The sequence below is a fragment of the Haplochromis burtoni genome, unplaced genomic scaffold (genome assembly GCF_018398535.1).
Source record: "Haplochromis burtoni strain Fernald_Lab_line unplaced genomic scaffold, NCSU_Asbu1 Contig_107, whole genome shotgun sequence".
NCBI lineage: Eukaryota > Metazoa > Chordata > Actinopteri > Cichliformes > Cichlidae > Haplochromis > Haplochromis burtoni.
In genome coordinates, this window is record NW_024582468.1 from 310,415 (window position 1) to 327,701 (window position 17,287).

Genomic DNA, 17,287 nt, shown 5'->3' on the forward strand with positions numbered 1-17,287 from the left:
CGATTACTTAATATGTGACCACATTTTTATATGTTTCAGTTGCATTTTACTTAAAATTATTGATTCGAAGAAGTCTTTTTTTTTGCATCTTGGTTTGCATGGAAGTCTTTCTTTGTGGAGTTTGCACATTCTCCCTCTGCCTGTGTGGGTTTGTCCAGGTGCTCTGGTTTATTCCCTAAAGTCTAAAGCCGTGCTTGTTAAGTTAATTGGACGTGGGAGTGTGCAATTGTCTGTCAAGCTGTGTTAGCTTGCCTGCATTTTTTTTTTCAGCACACAAAGAAAAGGGTCGGCACACTTTTCTTCAAAACTTCCAGCCCCACAAACTCAAAGACACTGTCAAACCCTCCTTAAACGTGTCCTCCTTTCTAGGTGAGGAAGCTCATCAGTGACTTTGCGATCATCTTGGCCATCCTTCTCTTCTGCGGTGTGGATGCCTTAGTTGGTGTGGAGACTCCAAAGCTCTTAGTGCCAAGTGAATTCAAGGTAGGCATCTCCCAGAAGTTTGCCAGTGTACTAGAAAGTCCTCATTTCATCGTGACGTTTTGAAATCATTGACTGAATTGTCTTTCAGTGGTGCTCTTTCCTCCGACTACATCTATAATGAATGATGTTTCGGCAAGAAAGCCTGTGTAATTCTTCCAAATCCAAGCATAATGCTTTTCTTTGTAGCACACCCAGGAGGACACAGAGCTTGATTATAGGGGATGTGAGAACATAAACTAGCTCTTCGAGTTGCAACTTTAAATTGCAAGAACAGAGCTACCTTTGTTTGATCACAGAGTCTTAATTCACTGTTTTTCTGTCATGTAACAATGCACCGGTAATTTCAGATCTGTAATCTTTTTGAGATGATATCGGGGCTTGGATAGTCTGTCTCCAGTGTTTTTAACAGTCTTTTTTTTTTTTTTTTTCCCCCATAGCCCACAAGTCCACTGAGGGGCTGGTTTGTTCCTCCTTTTGGAGGAAACCCTTGGTGGGTGTACCTAGCAGCTGCACTTCCTGCTGTGGTTGTCACCATTCTGATATTCATGGACCAACAGATCACCGCTGTAATTGTCAACAGGAAAGAGCACAAACTTAAGGTTGGTGCACCATCTGAAGGCTTAAGAAGAGTGAAATGATTGAATACGTTCAGTAATAAAAAAGAACCGAAAAGAATCCAAACTAAGTATGTAAATTTTTATTTTTGTAGCACATTTAAAACCAAAGTGCAGGACAGCCAAAGCATCAATAGATAAAGCCAAGTTTCATGAAATGACAACAAGAACTTGTCAGTGAATTTCTTTTCAGTACAAGTTTCTAAAGATCAGAAGAATACACAAAGTCAGGAAGATGAAGGGATATAAGACAAAAATGTTGGCCATGAAAATCCAATGAATGGTACATAAAAGACTAGTTAAAAATTGACACAGGAAGCCAAAATCAAAGTATAAACAACAATAAGAAGACTCCAACAGTAAACTAAGACTGGACTGAACAAAAAGCCACAGAGCAGCAGTGATAAAAGAGTCTAGAAATGGATCTTACCTGCAGTACCAGGAATGACATGCAATGAAATACATTTTATTCCTTATCCGTTTCTGGATTAAACAGTCATTTGTAGTCATTTGCACTGCATTATGTTTGTCTAATTGTATACATATATTCCCAGACTTCCTGATCTATTATTAATATGTGACGCTCCGTGTGCTCTGATCACACTATTGCAGCAGCACATGATTTGTTTAATATCTGGAGTGTGGGAACCACTTGTTATATAATTTTTTTTGTCTCCTGTTAGAAAGGGGCAGGTTATCACTTGGACCTGTTCTGGGTGGCCATCCTGATAGTGATCTGCTCTTTCATGGGCCTGCCATGGTATGTGGCTGCCACTGTCATTTCCATCGCCCACATCGACTCTCTGAAAATGGAGACTGAGACTTCTGCTCCCGGAGAGCAGCCTAAATTCCTGGGTGTCAGGTGAGTTAAAGCAGCTGCTGGACGCTGTGTTGACGTCACTTAACAATTAAATTCATTCTGGCATGGTGGTCTCGAACAAAGGTGTCTCAGTTTTCCCAGAGCACTGTCAGTATTTGATTGTACTAGCTAGTTAATTGCATTCATTTTAGATTGAAGTGATTAAAAAAAAGAAGAAAAAAGAAATCACTCAGGTGGTTTGCATAATGCTGTGTGCAGTAACTCATACGCACAACACTGCGAAAAATACCTGCTGCGTGCACAGTCCTTTCTTTAGAAAAGGAAAAATCATTTTATCCAAAAAGGCAATTACTCTCCAGCAACAACAGGAGGAGGGGAGGAAATGGAAAGATTCAATTAATCATGAATTAGACAGTCAGGAAGGAACAAAGGAGAGAAAACAGTCTTGGAAAATGACAGAAAGGGGTAAATCTACACAGAGCTCTCCGTGTGTACACACAGATATAAATACTCCTGCAGTTCTTTAGGGAGAATGACTTCATTAAAAAAATGAAAACAAAACAAACTTGTCAGCGAGGTGGAGGTCAGGAAAAAGTTTATTTTTTGTTACCAAGTCTGCAAAGACTGTATCATCGTGGATTTGTATAGTTGATGACAGGGATTTCCTCCATGTGGTTAACTGATTGGAGCGTGAGCCGTTTAGATTCATCATGCTCATTGTTTTTACGAACTGTAACTTTTGCATATGCAACCATTAGACATGAAATTCCAGCACACGGATGATCAAAAAGGTGTGTGTATGATGTAGATGCCATGCTGTCTTTTGTGAATTTTGCCTAGGGGAATAATAAACATACTAAAAAAAACAAAAGTTTTAACTTCTCTGAATCAAATCTGCTGATTAATTTGTGTGACGTTTCCCCCTCTAACTCAGGGAACAGCGAGTCACTGGTATCTTCGTGTTCATCCTGACGGGACTCTCTGTCTTCATGGCTCCTATCCTCAAGGTAGTGCTCCAACTTCTTAATTCTTCTGTGGAATTATGGATTACTGTCTGCCCGTTTTAGGACAAACTCCTGTCTTCCCTCTGAAATGTAAAATAATTTCAAGTCTTTTATTCATCCGATTAGGAGCTTCTATAGCTGAAGTAATATGTTGTGAAATAAGAATGTGCATCAGGGCTTAAGCTCCAGTTGCAGCACCTCGGCTTCTCAAATTTCCATTTCTTTGTTGAGCTGCCCATGAGTTGTGAAGACTCTGAGAGGTGATTTTTTTTTGAGCTGGTACGCCCCCTTGAGGGTATTTTCTATACTGTGTTTCTGATTCTCAGAAATAGCATTTTGTTTTTGCATGAACTGTATTATAGTGGCATAAAATAAAAAATTTTCATAAATTTCTAAATTTTTGCTCTAAGTTGCCTCATTTTAGTAATTTCTTTTCATATATTTTATATTTTTTATACTACTTAATCTTTTTTTTTACGCTGATCTAGGAGCAGGTACTTCTCAGTCCTGTGCAAGCTAAAAGCCCGGTCACACTGGTAGCTCAGTAAAAAGAACATTCGTAGAAAAGCTTCTTGTGGACTATTTTTAACTAAGCAGTGTGAGCCAAAAGAAGTCATGTTTCTTCTGAGAGGGTAGCTTTGACACGCGTGTTTCTGTTTCCTCTTTTTTTTAAGTCACAGTCACACGTGTAACATTAATATCTTTTTTTTTTACTGTGTTCTGTGTTCTTCAGTTCATTCCCATGCCAGTGCTCTATGGTGTGTTCCTCTACATGGGTGTGGCATCGCTCAATGGTGTCCAGGTGAGTCACTTTGCCCTGTTCACTACCTACTAACCTGTGTTGGGTGGGTTGCTTTGAACAACACATAGCACACGTAATAATTAAAATATGATGAATTTCTTTTTGTGTTTTATTAAGAAAAGAAGTAATAACACTTAAACCAGAGCACAAAGAACAAATAAAACAGAATGAACAGACTCTCAAATGACTCAAATTAATACATTATTTTTCTAGCTAGCGGCCACACTAACTATACAAATAATGTATTCTGCTGATGTATTAATTGTGTCATTTACTTATTATTCTTATTGTAAAAATGTGAAACAATGATTTTTTTTTTTTGCAGTAATTTTTTTATATTAAAAATCTTTCTAATTTGTCATTAGAAAAGAAATCCTAATTTTCAAAATATTTCATATCATTTGAATTCTTCAATCCAAAATAAATAATTCCTTTAGGTTTGCAACTTTGAAAAGAAACAATATAATTATTTATTAATAAAAAGAGTTTGTTTAATAGGCTTAAAAGGTGGTAATTAAAGTATTTTATCTTATTTTATTTTGTCCTTAATACCAATAATATTTTTAAAAAGAACCACTCTGAGAGATGCCAGCACGGTGGTTAGCACTGTTGCCGCACAGCAAGAAGGTCCTGAGTTCAATTCCACCATCAGGCCGGGGTCTTTCTGTGTGGAGTTTGCATGTTCTCCCCGTGTCTGCGTGGGTTCCCTCCAGGTACTCCGGCTTCCTCCCACCGTCCAAAGACATGCAGCTTGTGGGGATAGGTTAATTGGTTAATCCAAATTGCCCATAGGTATGAATTCGGGAGTGAATGTGAGTGTGAATGGTTGTCTGTCTCTGTGTGTTAGCCCTGGCAAGACTGGCAACCTGTCCAGGGTGTACCCCGCCTCTTGCCCTATGACAGCTGGGATAGGCTCCAGTGACCCCCGCGACCCTGAAAAGGATAAGCGGAAGTGAATGAATGGATGGATGGATAACTCTGAGAGTGCAAACCTCTGCTGAAGTAGCTCACTCTCTGGGTAGTATTTACTTTAGGATAACGTGACGGATGTTTACTTTACCTACTCCTACATGTGTAATCAATGTAAAATCAATATTGATTTGTAAATAAGTGGAGATGAATAACTTGAGCTTAATATTATAAGAGCATATATTTCTGACTAACTAGGCAGCTCTTGACAGTGTAATGTAATAGTATAAATAGTATATGAGAGTATACGGGAAAATATAATGTGAGATTAAGAATCTCCATATACCAGTATCAAATGTTCCCCGATGTTGTAAATGATGTAAGCATAGTTCCAAAGATAAAATACATTTTATGAAGGTTTTCCTTGATTTGACCTTGAGGGAGAGGTCATACACCCAAAGTAATGTGATATTTAGAGTCCTCACTGTTACAGTATAAACCATACAAGTAAGAAACACAGTTTTAAATAGCTCTCTCAATCATCAATATTACCACTATGACCTTCAGCTCAATCTATAGACCATGAAGGAGAGGTCAGAGGGAAGTGTGACCGGATATTTTAAATATTGTTATGATACTTTTTATATGTTGACAACAAACACCACGCTTGTAAGAATCATAGTTGCCTTTTGTCATTTTTCAACCCATAAATTATTAAGTTGACCTTGAAGACGTTGGTGATGTAAATCAAACTTTCACAGATTCTTAACATGAGTCTAATCTACATCTCTACAAAGTTTGATGGAAATTCATTCAGGATTTTCTGAGCTATTGAGTTTACAGATGGAATGGATGAAAGCGTTTCCAAAAACATAACCTCCTTGGCGGAGGTAATTTATCAATATTTGGATTACATTATACTTTGGTACATTATTGGATATTCTAATAGGAAAAAACTGACTGCGTAGCACTGCTGTCTCAGAGTATCAACCAAAATTGGAAAAGGAAAAGTCATACAGGAGTATAAAATCTCTGAATTGTTTTCCAGGTTCTAACTGCAGCGTGTCCGATCTCTTAACTTACTGAACTTTTTATCTGTTTCCTTGATCCAGTTCATGGATCGTTTGCAGCTGCTCCTCATGCCTGCCAAGCACCAGCCGGACCTGATCTACCTGCGGCACGTTCCCCAGAGACGCATCCACCTCTTTACTTTCATCCAGGCCCTGTGCCTGGCCTTCCTGTGGATCCTCAAGTCTACTGTCGCTGCCATCATTTTCCCTGTCATGGTGAGGCAAGGCTGATGTGACCAGTCACAAGTGCACAGAGCTCTGTATTTTGCCCTGAACATTTAATTGATTCAAACTTTTCCTCTCTTTGTAAGGTTTTGGCATTGGTTGCTGTTCGCAAAGGAATGGACTACGTGTTCTCCCAGCATGACCTCAGCTACCTGGATGATGTCATCCCAGAGAAAGACAAGAAGAAGAAAGAAGATGAGAAGAAAAAGAAAAACAAGAAGAAGGGAAGCATTGACAGTGAAATTGAATTTGTAAGTAAATGTCCATATGCGTTCAAAAAAGAAAGGCATGATACAGTTTCATTAAACGGTTATCGTCCAGTTCCCCACATCAAAGTAATCCATGAGTGTTAATGTTTTCATTCCCTCCTCCCACAGTCTGACTTCCCCTACCATGCAAATAATGTCCCCAGTATAAAAATCTCTATGGATATGATGGAACAGGAGCCCATGTTGGGAGATAAATCTTTGGATAGTGAGTACTAGTCAGGATTTGCTTTGCTTTAGCTTCAAAGGGCCGCTCCAACTAAAGGCTTCCTTTTCTTGTCATGCTAGCCCTCTTGCATTTCACTCATATGACATTTAACATCTTTAAAGATCAGCATGCTTTCTGTCTGTTTCTAATGCTTCTCTGAGCAGCCCATTTGGGCTTTTAACACTAAAAGCAGCTTTGCTGTGCTTGCTTTTCTTTCCCCCCACTACTACTTGAAATTCATGATTGATTGATGTTATAAAAAGTTTTTCTGTCATATTTTTTCCCCCCGCCAGGACCTCCATCGTCGACTTTCCTTCACCCCCATACACCGTGCTGAGCACTACTTCTTCTCTCCGTCTGTGGATAAGTAAGTGACAACCTGCTGTCATTTGAATATTTGTGCATTCAAAAGGCAAAATGCACAAATATTACACACCATGTGATTTTTAAGTTTTTCCTGAGGCGTAACATTTTTGCCTCTTTCAGTCTCAACAGCGGTTCATACAAAAAAGGTTCACCTCAGATTCGAATAGGCCGGGACTCTGTGGACAGCTGTTTCGTCTGCAAGAAAGGGTCCGAAAGTGTCCTGTGAAAAAACCAGCACTACACAGAAACCACACCCATTCTCTCTTTTGTTTTTAGTTTTTCTTTTTTCTTTTTGTACTGTAATACTGCCTCATAACAGTGTTTTTTAATATGCCACGTGCGAGGATTTGAATCCGATTAGCTGGAAAAGTATTTGTCATTGAAAGACTTTGGTGGTACTGAATTTTAATAAGTGCTGACACAAGACCATTTGTATCATTTTACTGCAGGAGACAAAAGGACTTCACAAGGTCACACAGTTTTTTCCTAATCTTCCCAATTTGTATGTTAATAACCGAACAAGAATCAGGCTAGAGTTGTGGTAATCATCAAATAGACCCAGAGATCCAATTTTGAGCTTCATAACACGCACACCACTTTCACTTATTCTTTTTAATAATGTCCCACATAACCAGCCTCTCTTCCTAAGTACTGTGTTTAGTAGTTATTTTTTTAAGGTTATTAAGGCATAGCTCTTGGAACCTTGAGATTCAAACACGGTGGAGGTACTGCACAGAGGATTCAGAGTCCTCCTTTAGTGAACAAAAGACTAATCTATGCACACTTACACAAGGAACTTGATGTGAAGCATCCATCTAAAGATGCGTGTTCATAAACACACCCAGAAGAATAATGCAACATGCTTGAATGTGGCAAGAAGTAAATGGTTCATCAACACGCAGACTGGAACTACTATATTTGTTTCCTAATCTTGATTGTTGCTCCCCTTTTTTCTTTATTTATTATATTTAAACTCATAAAGGTTGCTGGTTGAATATTAAATACAACTTAGCCATTTAACCTTTTGTGGAAATTTGAAGTTTCTTTGATCTGTATCCACTCAGCTGTGTCGTCCCCATTGTGGGGATTTATCCATGTACTATACCTGTATGTAGCACTACCTCTTATTTACCTTAGGTGCCAGGCGTGATATATTAATATATCTGCTGTGCATTGATTTGTGATCAAATACTAAAAAAAACCCCTAAAAATCAGACAAACTGGCACTAGGATCTCTGAATCGTTTAAGATACATTTTGTTTTGGCAAAACATTTAAATACTATGTGCAAACTGCAATGATTTAAAGGGGCAGCATCACCCACATTTCTTATCAAAAAGCAAATATTTTAAGAGTATTTAAAATTTCTAAATATGTTTATTTAACAAGTTTAGTTTGGATGAATAAAATATTAAGGAGAAAGAAAGTCTTGTTTTCCTCCTGATGGTCCAAGAGCTGAAAGCTGGGAAGAGCTGAGAAGTATTTAGCCCATCCCATGCTTCATATTCCTATACACTTAAGTATCAACGTGTTACTGAGTCTGATTCAGTTCAATTGTAAAACTTGTTCAAAATATGTTAATTTAATCAAGTTCCAATCTTTTTATTGTTTTGTGTGTTATATGTATTTGTTTCGTTTTATGCAAATCAACAATCACTGTGAGATTATTACGATAATGCAACTTCTGGTTCTGGAAGAGCTACCGCTTATTAGTGCGCAAGGATATTTTTCTGAGACATTGGTGTCTATGCATTATCCAAATTTAATTTAGTAACAGCTGGATGAGCAGTGAAATATGCCAATCACACATTAGACAAATGACTTGATCATGCTTGTTGCTACTTATTGCTTATTGAAGTATACACTGGTAACTTTAACTGATTCGGTTTTAAGGTGTCGTTGCCTGTCTGAATGTAATAAATCCTAATGAACTGAAATCTAGATGATCCTTGAAGAATTGACACGCACAGTTGGTGTCACTTCTGATTTTTAGTGCAAATAGGGGTTTGATCCTTGCTTTGAGCAATCGCTTCCATGTAGCTTGGACACAAAAGCCACATTGTCTTCCACTTTGTGCTTTGAGCTGCACATCTTGATCTCTTTGGACTTTCTGGTTCTGAATCTGCAATTATTGTAATATTTTTGATGTTAACGATTTTATACAAGCGTCTTATGTGATCAAATAATCCTAGGTTACTCAGAATGAATAAAAATGTCCTTTTTTTTTTTTTTTTAATGAAGTAGCATTTGAAAAAAGAGCAATAAAATGGTCCAAATGATTCTTAATTAAATTGTTGTGTTTTTCTTTAACCACCAAATCTCTGTATCTTTGCCCTGCTTTATGTTTGCCTGGCTGTTCTCCAACTATTTTGGCAGCTCGAGGAGCATTTCTTATATTTCATCAAGAGTTCTGCTCTGTTGCTACCTTTTTCTCTGGAGTGACCACTGTCTGCTTCACAAGTGTTAATCTGATAGATGCCAGCGCTCAGTCACAGGGTGAAGAAAGTTAAAAAGGAAAGCTGCATATTTTCCATGATCATAGGACTCGAGTTGGCTTAAATGAAACAAATTGGCTCATTGCTGTGAGACATTGTGTTCTTTTACTTGCCAAAAGGGGGGAGGGGAGTAATAACTTCCTCCTCCACCGGTGCAGGAGAGAACATCATGTTTTGTTGCATAATACTTAATATTACTGGTGTTGTCCAAGCAACCAAACATGAATGATGGTGTGACTGTAAAAGGTCATGGAGATATCACCTGACTGATCTAAGAAGGTGTTCTGAACCTCTGCTTCACATAACAGGAGACTTTTTCTAATAATATGGGCAACCTAATATTAGATTGTAAAAACTGGTCAGTGTAATGCATGCGCTTTGACATTGACCATTAAAACAATAACTTCAGTAAAACCATGTGGTGTGATTTCAGCGTTGCATTTTTGCATTTTGCACGAGGGGGCAGTAGTGACTCTTGTAAAAGCCACAAGCATGTTCAACACCAACAGCTCAAAATAGAAAATGTGATGAAGACTGTCTCAGCGCTGCATGAAGATACACAGAAAAGTCTCATCTGTCAGAAAACTGTGTGTGTTGGAAAGAGTTTATAACCAATTGCTTTGGTTACTGCAGGTAAAAGATACTGCTTCTAAGATCAGCAGCATTCAGAGTATGCAGCCAGGTTAGGAAAATCCGCTTTGGCAATCTAAATGTGGTTCTTATTCCTTATGACTAGAATTTATGAGTAAATGATCCTCAAAAAAAAAAAGGAAAAAGAAGATAGGAATTACTTATTCATCCCATATTTGGGAAACGTAATGTTTGAATGTTTTCTTAGCCAAAATAATATCAGCACATTTCTTGAACGTTCACGTCGTATCTACAGTTTGTTCAGATTATTGCCGGCTCCCTCATTAAAATGTTAAAGCTTGATCTGAGGAAAGCAAACAGTTCGTGCCGCAGCTAGAAACAAATGTCCTGCTCAGTTACTGCCCAAGCAGCTTTTATTGCTCATAATAAACTGCTGGCCCTCAGTGCGCGCTGTTCATCTCTCCCTTGACATTGGCTCCGAGGTTCATAACAGTGTCCTGTGATTGCTTGTCCAGACTTTGTTCACTGTTTCATTTCCCAGTCGAGAGAGGCCATTAGTGTGTTTTCCCCAGGGGGCATTATAGGCTGTTCAACAGGGTCATGCTGTTGGTTATTTATTTTTTTTCCATAATAAAATATCTTTGACTCTGCCAAGCAATGCAGTCATTGATTTGTTATTAGAATTGTCACATCTAATAGAGCTGATCTGTGGTCACTTTATCATTTAATTATAACTGTTATGTGTGAGCTGAGGAATGTTTCTTATGAAAGTAACAAGATGCTAAATGTGTTATAGCAGCACGCACCAGGATGCTGGCACTTAGCACTATCTGTGCAGTGTGGGTTCAGCGGCATGACAAATGTGATCTGTTGACGACAACAGTGCTTTGTAATTATGCATTCGTCGCTGTGTGAAAAGTAAAACAAATTGTTTGCAGCAGAAAATCACATAAAGCACAACACGATGTGAAAAAAGCTTTGGCTCGCAGGACGCTTGTAAAAGCACGAGCGGGAATTTTTATGGCACGCAGACAAAAGTGAATGTTTGGCCTAAATGTGCTCTGCTCAGCTCAGGTCCACCTTACATGTGTTTTGAGCCATGTCCAGAACACATAGCAGTGCCATAACATCATTGTTTTGTTGAGGGTGAATACACGGTCCATAGATGGATGTTTTAAGCTTCTTTACATACACTCATCATGGTTATGAGTGTCATTTCTGTTTTTTTGTTTTTGTTTTGAGATTTCAATGATTGTAGCGCATACATCTTTAATTACTTTAAAGTGAAGCAAGTTTTACCTCGCCATGAACCAAGTGGGTGCTGACCAACAAAGAAGTCCCTGACTGAAACTTGCAGATGCCTGCGTGGACAAGCCAAATGTTTTTTGGAAAAAAGGTTTTATGATCAGACGAAGACAAAGATTGCACTCTTTGGCCACAATGATAAGAGCTTTGTTTGAAGGAGTAAATGTGGCGCTTTTAAACCTAAGAACACTTCACAAGCTGCCAAACATGGTGCTCTGGGACTGTTTTGCAGCCAGTAGTACTGGTACATTACCTCCAAACAGCCAGATGGTTGAAATTTGGACACAGGCAGTAGTTCCAACATGAGAATGATCCCAAACACACATCAAAACTGGTTTTGAAATGGATAAAGCAGGCATCTAGAATGGTGTTCCCAATGCTCTGAACTCAAACCCTATTGAAACTCTCTGGACTATGCTTAAAAGCAAACCTTTGTCAGGAAACCAATCAGTTTTGCCCCCAAAAATCAAATATGTTACCATAAGTATTGTTGATGGCTACCAAAATCATCAGGTCGAGATGCACCTTGCTAAGATTTGACTCTGTAAGTATACTCTGACTTTTGAACTTGTGTGGATTATAATACAATCCCCAATAAATTCAAACTTATGCTTAAAATGTATGCTGTGCAATCATTTCACCCTGGAAAAACAACAGTTCAGAGAAATCATCAAAAGCCCAAAATTACCATGACATTCATGCCCATGATGAGAGTATGTGACTTCTGACTGTACATACTGCACATAAGAAATATTTTAGTCCTTTATGTTTAGTTGAGTACAATTTTCAAATCATCCCATATTTTCCTGTGAGATTAGCTTCAGATGAGATTATGCAGACGTTTGTCTTGCCCTCTCATTTCTTCCATGGGTTTACACCTGAGGACAAAGAGGCGTATTGTTTCGGATTAAGCATATGTTCTATTATTCTCACATTTTTCACAAGGTTTACAATTTGCCACTATTCTTAGACATACTATGACATTTTAACAACTTCATGTAAAGCAACACTATGGCTGTGGACTTTTGAGAAAGCGAAAACTAAAGGCAAAAAAGAAGCCAGTCTGCCCGGCCATAACAATTTCCCCCCTCTGACTTCTTTCTGTGGTCAGAGTCCATAGAGATTTGAGATATAATCATTTTAACATGTTAATTATACAACCTGAAGCAACTGCAGGTAATGCCTGAAGTGTTTTTCTAACACTCACAGTAACTATTTTGCGAGGCAAAAACATTAGCTGGCTTCCTCCCTTCTATCTCGATTTCTACTCAACATTCCACTCGCGAAGCACAAAAACTTTCTGCACCCTGATCAGGTATCGCTTTGTACAATCACTCCTCACACACTTTCTTCCTCATCTCTCGATCTTGCATTAATCAGATACTGATGACTTTTAAATCCCTCTTCCTTGTTTCTCTACAGTTGATGTATTTTCCCTTATTAGTTACCTTCAAGGCACATTTCCCCATTAATCATGAATTCTCTTTACAGTGTTTTCCCCCTCCTTCTGTGTATGTCCACCTATTGCCAAACTGACAATAAAGTTGACTTTGACTTCAGTTAAATCTAATGCAGTTGCACAGACTTTCATCACTTAGACTTCACATTTTCTCCACTTATGCAATGTGAGTGTGAAGGGTGAGTTGCAAAAAGTAAGATTTGACTAATGCCAGACTTAGTTAAATCCAAGGCTGATCCAAGACAAGCGATCACTTTAATCAGCACCTGTTTATCAGATTAATGTGCGAAAAAACCCAAAAATCAGCTGTCTGTTCTGATGGCCACCGTTGGCCCTCACTTGCAAGGAGTCCTTGATTAGTGTGACATCTGTTGTGATGAGTTCACACAACGCCCAGGGACATGTATTGCTCCCAGCCCCTGCAACACCCAATCTATCCCTCCCAAGCGAATCTTGTCTGTGTCATTTATAAGTGCTACAGCAGTCTCTGCCTGTGCAGGCTGAGGGGATGCAAGGGGTCTCAGTGTGCAGCTTGTTGCTCTGAGTGAAATTTCTGTCAAATGGATTTTAACCACTTGTAGCAGCAGAAAAAGGGGAGTAAAAAAATCAGCTGTTTAAGGTAAGAATGCAAGGGTCTACCAAAGTGATTTGGTAGGGTTTTAGAAAAGTAAGTAAGTCTTTCCCAGTATATTAGTTTTTATCAGTTCTGGCTTATTTATCAGGGACAGAGTTGTAGTTCAATTATGGATCTGCTAAACTAATTTAATATAATATAATATAAAAAACTAAAAAAAAATGTGTAAAATAAATTTTTGCATTTTAAATATGTACATGAGCACAAACAAGCTACTTTTAACAGCTTCTGAGCTTTTATTGTGATAGATATTTATCTTTATCTAAACATAACGATGTCTTGTTCTCTATTAGAAAAAATAACAGTGCTTACTTCATCTTTGTTTAAATAGTCTGGATGACAGGGCCTTGACCTGATTCTATAAAAATTAAAAGAAAAAAAACTACAATGTGTAATGATGTGTTCGATTAATCTCCTGAGAAGCAAGCTCTTGCTTGGAATACAAGTCTGAAAACTAAGTATCACCTTTAAACAGTGTTTTTTCAAAATGGAAAATACGGAAAAGCGGAAAAGCCAAAATGTGATGCTCCAATAAGAGGGTGGCCTCAGGGGGCCTCAGGAGGTTAAAACACCTATGCATTCGATTTTTAATCCATGACACGAGGACACAGTTTGAATTAACAGTTTATTAAAAATAGCTGAGTAACTGAGTTCAACATCGAAGTCTTGGGAGAAATATGAGCATAGCTTTGGAGAATTTTAAAAAAAGATCAGAATACAGGTAACCTTCCCAGACTGCTGTCTTACAGTAACTGCGCTAACAATCCACAGGCCAGCAGGTAGTGATTCCCACTGCTCCCAGAACAGATGACTTTTAATCAGTCAGTGTGAGCATCCACTGAATGAAGCCACTTGTACTGACCCAAGAATTGGTTTATTGATTACCGGTGAGGTTCTATTGGTCTATGTTATTACCAGTTGATTTCTTCTCCTGGTAATCAGGATTGCCTTCCCATCGGGAGGACCATGTTGATCTGGCTCATGATTAGTTGACTTTGTTTAGAAAAGCTGTTGGAAATGGCCAATCCCTTAACAGATTACAGTACTGCCTGACTCTATTCCTCTCTCTCTTACATCCAGATATCACCATGACCCTGAATTTTCTAAACACGACCTCATGGGAGGGCCTGAACTCCATCTCCAACTCCTCAGGAGTGCACAAAAATCCTTTGACCCTCCAAAACATCACTTATGTTGATTTCTACCTCCACAAGCCCTCAGTGGCTGCAGTCTTCACTGTGTCCTATCTGCTTATCTTCCTGGTGTGCATGGTGGGCAACGGGGTGGTGTGTTTCATTGTGCTGCGCAGCAAAAACATGCGCACAGTCACCAACCTGTTTATTCTCAACCTCGCCATCAGTGACCTGCTTGTCGGCATCTTCTGCATGCCGACCACACTGGTGGACAACGTCATAACAGGTGACATGTTCTCTCTTTCCCTATTTTTAAGGCACTTAAACACATGGAAATTCAAAATTTTAACCTAGAGTGTTATTGGAGCACATTACAGGATGTTTTTACTTGTGACCTTTTTTTTTTATACTAAAATAGAGAAAGGTCAATAAAGTTGTTAATTTTAGCAGTAAGAAGACCAATAAAGGCAATTTAATCATAATAAAAACTGCTATAGGGTAAAAAAACAAACAAACAAGACATTGTCATTGTGTGAATGACGGTTCAAATAATCAAGTGAATAATCAAATGAAATAAATCAATGATTTTATCTTCTTTTGTCTTCTTTTGGGCAGGCTGGCCATTTGGTCGGGTAGTTTGTAAGCTAAGTGGGATGGTTCAAGGCATATCTGTGTCAGCATCTGTGTTTACGCTGGTGGCAATAGCTATTGATAGGTAAGAGCTGTCATTTCTGTAATTTCTGATTACTGTTCACTTGTCTGTTTTACTCTGAAAGATTTACTTCCTTTATACATCTTCTTTAATCCCCTTTTCTATCAGGTTCCGCTGCATTGTTTACCCTTTCAAGCAGAAGCTGACCATTGCCACCTCAAAACTAATAATTGTCATCATTTGGGTCCTGGCTGTGGCTATAATGTGTCCTTCAGGCATCATGCTCCAGGTCACAAAAGAGCAGAGGGTGCGAATAGTCCTCGGCAGCAACAACGACACCCGTCCCTTCTACTGGTGTCGCGAAAATTGGCCCAATCAGGAAATGCGGAAAATCTACACTACTGTCCTCTTTGCTAACATCTACCTTGCTCCTCTTAGCCTCATTGTAATCATGTACGCTCGCATTGGTTACACGCTCTTCAAGACCACTATCTCACCTGTTAGGGGCAGTGGGAGTGAGTCTCTAGAAGGCAGTGGCAAAAACAAGTCAAGCATGGAAGGTCGTCAGACAATCACAAGGAAGAAGAAGCGAGTCATTATGATGCTGCTCGTTGTGGCTCTGCTCTTCATCGTATCCTGGCTGCCTCTGTGGACCCTGATGATGCTGAGCGACTACATCAGCCTGACACAGCATCAGTATCGTGTCATTAATATTTACATGTATCCCTTAGCTCATTGGCTGGCTTTCTCAAACAGCAGCATCAACCCCATCATCTACGGATTCTTCAATGAGAACTTCCGCAGAGGCTTCCAGGCAGCATTCAAATTCCAGCTGTGCTCTGCTGACATTCTGCGCCAGAGAACTTACTCCCATCGGATCAGAGGAAATGCTGTGGTCCCCTTACGACCTGTCGCCCCCAGCAGATCAGGCTCTGGAGTTGGATCGGGGTTAGTGGAAAATAAGAAGAGCTCAAGTCAGGAGGAAGAGTGCTTGTCTGGTAAAAATGACATCAAAGAACAAGACGTGATCACGGAGGACCTGAAAAGGGTGTCCAAGATTTAGGCAGACTTTGACAATATGCAGTGACTGCCCCGTTTCACAAACAAAGAGGTTTCTTTAACTTGTTCTAGATGAATTTAGACTACTTTAATTCCTTGTAAATCTAGATATGTCTTATGGTGTTATGGTGTCTATGGTGTTATGGTGTATATGGCAAAGTATGATATAAGCAGAGACTTTAAAATGACTCAAGACTTGGAAACGTCTCTACAACATCTCAAGAGCACCTATGATTCCTGCTTCCTGCTCATTATTTTTGTTCTTGGACAACTGCAGTAGAGAGTCCATCCATCTATCCATCCATAGTCTGGGATGCAGGGGTAGCAGTCTAAGCAGAGATACTCAAATGTTCATTTCCTCAGCCACCTCCTGGGCTGGGGCACTGAGGCTTTCTCAAGTCAGCTGAGAGACATATTCTGTCCACTGGGTTCTGGGTCTACCATGGGGGCTTCTCCCAGTTGGACAGTTGTCCAGGAGGCATCCTAGTCAGCTGCCATGACCACCTCAGCTGACTATTTCCAATGTGGAGGAGTACCAGCTCTACTCTGAGTCCCTCCCAAATGACCAAGGTCCTCAACATGTCTCTAAAGGAGAGCTCAGCATTTTGTCTGGGAAAGCTAAAAACTGCGACTTGAAAGCTAATATCTGCTTCAATCTCATTATTTTGGTTATTGGCCATAGATGAGGGTGGGAGAGCATGAATCATCCTTAGAATAGAGAGTATTAATCCTTATTTATCCTTTACTTGGCCTTGGTTTGGCCTCTTTGTTCATGTACAAAGATAGAATGAAGTTAAATGGCGAGAGAATAATCTTTTTTATCTCCTTAAACCAGCTTTTTTCTAAGTGGCTGCCACTTGAAAACAAAAGAGTTGAAAAACGGATAAGTGAGGCTTATTATAATTATATTAAAGAACATCTTTGTGACATTAAAAAGATTCAAGAGTTTAAAAGAAAGTAACTGCAGCTGAGTGTTTAGAGGTATATGAGACCCAAGCCTTTGGTTCTCAGGGATTCCTTTATACATATGCAGAAATCATTATTTCAAACCTTGCTTGAAATGAGAATCTAAGATTGTAATAGATCCCCCATATTATTCATGAATTGAAAAAAAAGACTGAAAAAATCTTAATTGGTCTCCATAATTAATGCTGCTATCCTTACAATTGCCATGGTTACAGCAGGCACTGTAG

At 39.1% G+C, this 17,287-nt stretch overlaps 2 protein-coding genes across 3 annotated transcripts in view; both read left to right on the top strand.

Annotated features, from left to right (window-relative positions):
* The window catches only part of LOC102292993 (electrogenic sodium bicarbonate cotransporter 1), a 32,641-nt gene extending 24,670 nt beyond the window's left edge, over positions 1-7,971 (top strand). For both annotated transcript variants that reach the window (XM_005929759.3, XM_005929760.2), the window contains 10 exons: positions 370-483; positions 921-1,082; positions 1,781-1,959; positions 2,852-2,924; positions 3,655-3,723; positions 5,745-5,918; positions 6,014-6,178; positions 6,305-6,401; positions 6,695-6,768; positions 6,888-7,971. In XM_005929759.3, the coding sequence (XP_005929821.1) occupies positions 370-483; positions 921-1,082; positions 1,781-1,959; positions 2,852-2,924; positions 3,655-3,723; positions 5,745-5,918; positions 6,014-6,178; positions 6,305-6,401; positions 6,695-6,738 (1,077 nt within the window). In that variant the 3' untranslated portion in view covers positions 6,739-6,768; positions 6,888-7,971. The remainder of the gene's footprint in view (positions 1-369; positions 484-920; positions 1,083-1,780; positions 1,960-2,851; positions 2,925-3,654; positions 3,724-5,744; positions 5,919-6,013; positions 6,179-6,304; positions 6,402-6,694; positions 6,769-6,887) is intronic.
* A 6,192-nt stretch (positions 7,972-14,163) lies between these two features.
* Positions 14,164-17,287, top strand: LOC102291745 (neuropeptide FF receptor 2-like). The gene is made up of 3 exons (XM_005929851.2): positions 14,164-14,669; positions 14,999-15,098; positions 15,204-17,287. The coding sequence occupies exons 1-3, from the start codon at positions 14,339-14,341 to the stop codon at positions 16,096-16,098; spliced, it is 1,326 nt and encodes a 441-aa protein (XP_005929913.1). The 5' UTR covers positions 14,164-14,338; the 3' UTR covers positions 16,099-17,287.